A 6,881-nucleotide genomic window follows, 5' to 3' on the forward strand; every position below is an offset into this window, starting at 1 on the left:
GGAACTCCTTAGTAACTCATAATAAATGATGTAAGTTATAAAAATAGTTGAAATAAGTCTTCCGCAAGAGTTTACGGTTACGGTCACAGCTTTTAATTATTACGCTTTTTATGATTTAAATGCTCGCGTAATAGTCGAAAAAAATTTACTCTCGTTTTTTTTAAATGAACTGCTGTGATTGTAACTGCGCTTAATATCATAATTAATGTTAACAATACCGGTACGTAACGGGCTGTTACAGATGGTCCAAGACATTACTAATTAATTTAATTGGTTAAATTAATTATCAAATATTCAAATTTTGAATTTTGAATTTGAAATTCGAATTTTGAATTTGAATTTTGAAATTCGAATTTTGAATTTGAAATTTAAAATTTGAAATTTGAAATTTGAATTTAAATTTTGAAATTTGAATTTTGAATTTGAAATTTGAATTTGAATTTAGAATTTAAATGTTTGAACATTTGAATTTAAATGTTTGAATTCGAATTTGAATTGGCTATGAAAAGTTGTTTCATAACAAAAGGATAAGATGAGATCTTGTTGGAACAAATTCCTTGTATCAAGAGAAGATCTAGGGAGATCTCCAAAGGCTGATTTGGGGCGCCACTTTGGTTGGAGATGAGTGTCATCTTTTTCAAACAAACAAGCTTTAATCAGATTTGGTTGTTGAGAGAATCAGTGAGCTAGTTGGTTCAAACTTGAATGCAACAGCTCAAAGTATCTGAACCCTTTTTGGGGCTGAATGGGGCGCATGAATAGGATGGTCATATGATGACCATTAGTTCAGAATCTTGACTAGATAGAGACCTAGTCTCATGAGGATTCAAAGGTAGGTTGTTGGGAATTTTGAATTGCAACAACTCCACCTTTTTCTCCTCTCTTGTGCGCCACTTTAATTGGTTTTTTAAGTGAAAATTCTGATTTGATTTCTCTCATTTTCTCACTCTCTTGTGCGCTTACTAGGGGTAAGTTCTCCTTAAGGTTTTCAGAAAAAGACCTAGCCAATTCTACTCCAATCCATTCCCCACTCTTGTGAAGTTTTCATGCTGAAGACTTCACTCTTCTAAACACATTTACCTAGCCTCCTTCTTCACCTATTGAGCGCATAGCAAGCCTCTTTGTGTTGGTCAATTGGTGGCTTGACAAGAAGAGTTCTTGCATCTTGACGTGGGTGGTGTGGATCAACGTTAGAGGGTTTAAACCGTTCAAACCTAACATTGAACGTCTTGGAGTTTTGAACTCACAAATAAAGGTAACATCATACTGTCATAAAGCATGATTCTTGATTGCATGTGTGATTCCGGATAAGAAAAATTTTGTTTTTCCCTCTCACATGCTACGGCCTTCAAGGCCAGTTACTATCACACATAGCCTTATGTTCTAATTCTACAGGAAGTTGACAAGACTTACCGTACACCAGTTGGAATGGTGAAATACCTATTGGGGTCTTGAAGGCTGTCTGGTATGCCCAAAGCGCATCGTCAAGCTTCTTTGACCAGTCTTTCCTTGAATTTCCCACAGTCTTCTCTAGGATTTGCTGTAGCTCTCGATTTGAAATCTCCACTTGTCCACTTGTCTACGGATGGTAAGGTGTCGCCACCTTATGATTAACTCCATAATTAGCAAGTAGACTCTGAAATTGCTTGTTGCAGAAGTGGGATCCTCCATCGCTTATGATAGCTCGTGGAACTCCAAAAATTGTGAATATGTTCTTTTGTAGGAAAGACACAACCACTTTAGCATCGTTTGTCGGAAGAGCCGCTGCTTCCACCCACTTTGACACGTAGTCCACAACCACCAAGATATACTGATTAGAGTAGGAGCTGGGAAAGGGTCTCTAAAAATCTATGCCCCACAAGTAAAATATTTCTACTTCTAGAATGTTATTCAAGGGCATATCATTCCTCTTTGAGATGTTCCCAGTCCTTTGGCATCTGTCACATCTCTCCACGAAAATTTCGGGCATTCTTGAATATAGTGGGCTAATAGAATCCACTCTGTAAGACCTTTTGAGCAGTACGATTCCCAGCGAAGTGTCCTCCGTAATCTGAACCATGACAATGCAATAATATGTTTTCCACCTCTTCTTGAGGTACACATCTTCCCATCATTCCATCAGTGCAAACAAAGTAAAGAAAATGATCATCCCACAAATATCTCCTTGCATCATGAAGAAATTTCTTTGTTTGTTGCCATTACTTGTTCATCTGGGAATGCATCCTGGATCTCTATTTAGGTTCTTCTTGTAGCTCCTTGACTTGAATTCGGGATAGGTGGTCAGCTACTAAATTCTTCACGTCTTTCTTGTCCCGAATCTCTAATTCAAATTCCTGAAATAACAACATCCAATGTAGCAAATGTGGTGGCATCCTGCTTATTCAGAAGATGCTTCAATGCAGCATGGTCAATAAAAATAATAACTTTGGACCCAATTAGATAAGATCTAAACTTGTCTAATGCATAAACTATAGCTAACATTTCTTTTTCAGTAGTGGCATAATTGACTTGTGCCTCATTTAAAACTTTACTAGCATAGTATATGACATGTAACAACTTATCCTTACACTGCCCGAGAACTGCTCCAACAACATATGCACTTGCATCGCATATGAGCTCGAACGGAAGGTTCCAATCAGGTGTTGTCAAGACAGGTGCGGTAGTCAGCTTCTCCTTCAAAAGATTGAAAGCTGTTAGGCAGGCATCATTAAATATAAATTCAGCATCCTTGACCAAAAGTTGACTCAGTGGTTTGGCAATTTTGGAGAAATATTTGATGAACCTCCTGTAAAAACCTGCATGTCCAAGAAAACTACGAACACTGTTAACATTAGTGGGAGGGAGAAGTTTTTCAATAATCAATAACATAGCCTTATCCACTTCAATTCCTTTTTCAGAAATACGGTGTCCTAAAACTATGCCATCACTTACCATAAAATGGCATTTCTCCCAATTTAAAACTAAATTAGTTTCTTGACAATGCTGCAAAACACAAGAGAGGTTAGCCAAACATGAATAAAAAGAATCACCAAAGATAGAAAAATCATCCATGAATACCTCAAAGAATTCTTCTATCATATCAGAGAATATGAAGAGCATGCACCTTTGAAATGTGGCTGGAGCATTACATAATCTGAACGACATTCTCCTATACGCGAATATACCAAATGGGCATGTGAATGCAGTTTTCTCTTGATCCTCTGGTGCAACTGCAATCTGATTGTACCCCGAGTAACCATCCAAGAAACAATAATATGAATAGCCACCTAATCTTTCAAGCATCTGATTCATGAACGAAAGAGGGAAGTGATCCTTCCTTGTAGCTGCATTGAGCCTTCGATAATCGACGCACATCCTCCATCCTGTTATTGTCCTTGTTGGGATCAACTCATTGTTTTCATTTTGCACTACAGTTACTCCATCTTTCTTTGGCACTGTTTGCACTGGACTCACACATGCGCTGTCTAAAATAGGATAAATCATACCAGCATCTAGAAGTTTGACTACTTCCTTTCTAACCACTTCTTTCATGGTTGGATTCAATCTTCTTTGTGGTTGACGAACTGGCTTCACATCGTCTGTCATCAGAGTCTTGTGAGTGGAAAAAGAAGGGCTGACTCCTCTCAAGTTAGAGAATGACCAGCGAATTGCAGACTTATGTTTCTGCAACATGTTCACAAGTTTTGCTTCTTCTTGGAGAGATAAATTTTTATTGATAATTACTGGATATGTATCATTATCTCCCAAGAATGCTTACTTCAAGTTTGAAGGAAGTTCTTTCAACTCCAACTTGGGACTAACTATAGACTTATCTTCAGGTTTCCTAGTCAGCTCAACTGACTCTTCTTCTAGTGCACTTGAAACATCAGTTGTGTCTATATCTTTAACTACCTCGGTAAGCAAATCATCATTCAATAGTTCTGATGACTGCAGGATTTTTGCAAACTGATCTTCAACGATAGGAGGATTTGGTTCCTCAAAAATATTTTCCAAATTGCTTCTTCTATTACATCAATTTGGAAGCAATGTCCTCTATCTTCAGGATATTTCATGGATTTAAAAACATTAACTTTGAATTCACCATCATTGACTCTAAATATCATCTCACCTTGCTCTACATCAATTAATGTCATAGTAATTGCTAAGAATGGTCTCCCCAAGATGAGAGGCATATTATCATCTTCTTCCATATTAAGTACAACAAAATCAGCTGGAAAAATATAATCATTTACCTTTATAAGGACATCTTCTAGCACTCCTTTTGGCATCTTGATGGATCGATCAGCAAATTGAAGAGACATCAAGGTAGATTTTATCTCCGTAATCTCCGAAGATTGTGCAAAAGATAGGGGCATCAAGTTGACAATGACTCCCAAATCACATAGAGCTCTCCCTACTTTAACATTCCTGATCGTATAAGAGATACTGAATCTCCCCGGATCTTTAACTTTAGACGACAATCCCTTTTTGATCACAACACTACTCTCTTCAGTTAAAGCTACTGTTTCCATCTCTCTGAGCTTATGTCTGTTTGACAAGAGACCCTTCATGAATTTTGCATAAACAGGCATGTTCTCTAGAGCTTCGGAGAATGGAATGTTAATTTACAGCTTTTTAAACATCTCCATAAACTTCGAATATTGCTGCTTCTCTTTATCTTTCTTTTTTCGAAGAGGGTATGGAGCTTTTGCATAAGGATCTGGTTGACTGAATCTTGATGGAAGTTTCTTTGTAGTTTTCTTATTACGATTGATTGCTCCTTCAAAGTAGGTTACATCATCTTAATTAGGAGCCTCTTCTTTCTTAGTACTATCCTCTTTTGTCTCTTCCTCTTTTGTTTCCTCCTCCTTTGGTGCTACCTTGACTGGCTTTTCTTGAGGTTCAATCACCTTCCCACTCCGAGTAGTGATAGCATTACAATGCTCTCTTGGATTAATCACAGTGTCGCTAGGCATTGTCCCAAGAGCTCTTTCATTCAATTGTTTGGCCAACTATCCAATCTGAGTTTCAAGATTTCGGATTGAAGCCTCCTGATTCTTGATCGATGCTTTTTGAGTCTTGAAATTTGATCTTGTCTCTTGAATGGAAGCATTGGTGGTTGAAGCCATGGTCTCCACCAATTTCTCCAAAGCTGAAGATGTACAATGTTGTACAGTCATCTGTGGTTGTTGAGATTTGTAGGAGATGAGGTTTGAGTTATTCCTCCAACTCGTGTTGTTGCTACCTTGGTAGTTGTTCCTTTGCGGGTTTCCCATATAGTTGACTTTTGAAGGTTGAGCTAATGGGAAATTCGCAGTCAAATGTCCTTCACCACATAAGTCACATACTACTGGTTCCTCAGCATTGATGGCAGAGATTTGATTCTTAGCAACTATCTTTGTGAGAGATTCCATCTGCTTCTGCAAACTCTGTTGACCAGTCATCAAGATGTCAAGTCTATCCACTTGCAGAATGCCTCTTTTGGAGCTGGGTACATCCCCATTCTATTCAGTAGTTAATTCTTCAATGAGTTGTAAAGATGCAGTTGGAGCTTTGTTAACTAATTATCCATAAGCAGCCACATTCAGGAAATTTCTATCAGCAGGGCATATATCATAGTAGAAGAGCCTCACTTTTATCTCCTGCTTGAAGAGCATATTGTGGGCATGCTGTCAATAAGCCTTTGAATCTCCTTCAAGCTGCGCCAAAAGATTCACCATCATGTTGAGAGAAATGGTCAATCTCTCTCTTCTTCTACATGAACTTAGAAAGAGTAAAGAACTTCTTTCTAAATTTAACCACCAAGTCATCCCATGAAGTGATGCGCCCTTTAGGTTCATTCCTCGGCCATTCTTTTGCTCTTCCTTTTAATGTAAAAGGAAAAAGTATCAGATGAATAGCATCAATGCTAACTCCATTATGCTTGTGAAGCCGACATAGTTCCAAAAATCCCGACACATAAAGATCGGGATCATAGTCGTCCTCCCCTGAAAATTGATTGTTCTGGAACAGTTGCAAGAAGGCTGGATGAACTTCAAAGTTGTTGGCCTGGATTGGTGGAATGATGATCGCAGAAGAGACATGTGCAAATGATGGGTTGAGGAATTGCTCCATGGTATCCTCATGTGGTATTTCTTCAGCCACAGTTGATGTTGATTCTTGGAAGAGTGATCGGTTCACTCTTTCTTTTTCTTTTTGCTCCTTAGTTAATCTTTTGTTCTCCTTTGCTATATTTTCAATTTTCGGTTCATAGAGCAAGTCGTTTGGATCAACTGTACTCGCATAAACTAGAATTTTTAAAAAAATCAGTAAGGGTAACAAAAACAAAAAAAAGGTCTAATCTTAAACTCCACAGATACTACTATTGTTGATTTTTAGTTCCCGGCAACGGCGCCAACAACTTGTTGCGAACACGGCAAGTATACCGATCATACAAGTAATAAAGTGATTAAGTAAAAGTATCATTCTCACGAGGACTAAATTCAAGCAATAGTTTCGCCGTTTTTATCTAAGTTAGACAATTCAAAAGTAATTTCGCAGGTAATCAATATTTAATTAAAAATGAAATAAAGATGACAGTAAAAGAAATTAATTTAAACGCTAAAATAAAAACTGAGTTTTAAAATCAAGAATAAAAATGCAGTTAGGGTATACTTCACCTCTTATCCCCCTTGAGTAGTTTAAATTAATTTCAATAATAATTTATCCCAATTGTTTCAAACAATTCATCTTCTAATTACTAAGTGGTTAAATCCCTAATGTCTTAGTTATTTAACCCAATTAGAATCCTAATATCTTAGAAACCCTTTTCAGATTAAGCATTAACCACGATGAATTATGAAAGTTTGCAATTACTACAAGGCTATGTCTAGATCATGCAAGAACTGGTATTTACCCCTGTC

At 37.3% G+C, this 6,881-nt stretch overlaps 1 protein-coding gene across 1 annotated transcript; it reads right to left on the minus strand.

Annotated features, from left to right (window-relative positions):
- Positions 1-3,753: 3,753 nt before the first annotated feature.
- LOC133305876 (uncharacterized) lies at positions 3,754-4,571 on the minus strand. Its single transcript, XM_061506119.1, has 2 exons — positions 4,233-4,571; positions 3,754-3,927 (listed from the first exon to the last, which is right to left on the minus strand). Exons 1-2 carry the CDS (start codon positions 4,569-4,571, stop codon positions 3,754-3,756), a joined length of 513 nt encoding a protein of 170 aa, XP_061362103.1.
- Positions 4,572-6,881: the final 2,310 nt, after the last annotated feature.

The sequence above is a fragment of the Gastrolobium bilobum genome, unplaced genomic scaffold (assembly GCF_033153095.1).
Source record: "Gastrolobium bilobum isolate Gb01-03AN ecotype WA unplaced genomic scaffold, APGP_CSIRO_Gbil_v1 utg7602, whole genome shotgun sequence".
Lineage (NCBI taxonomy): Eukaryota > Viridiplantae > Streptophyta > Magnoliopsida > Fabales > Fabaceae > Gastrolobium > Gastrolobium bilobum.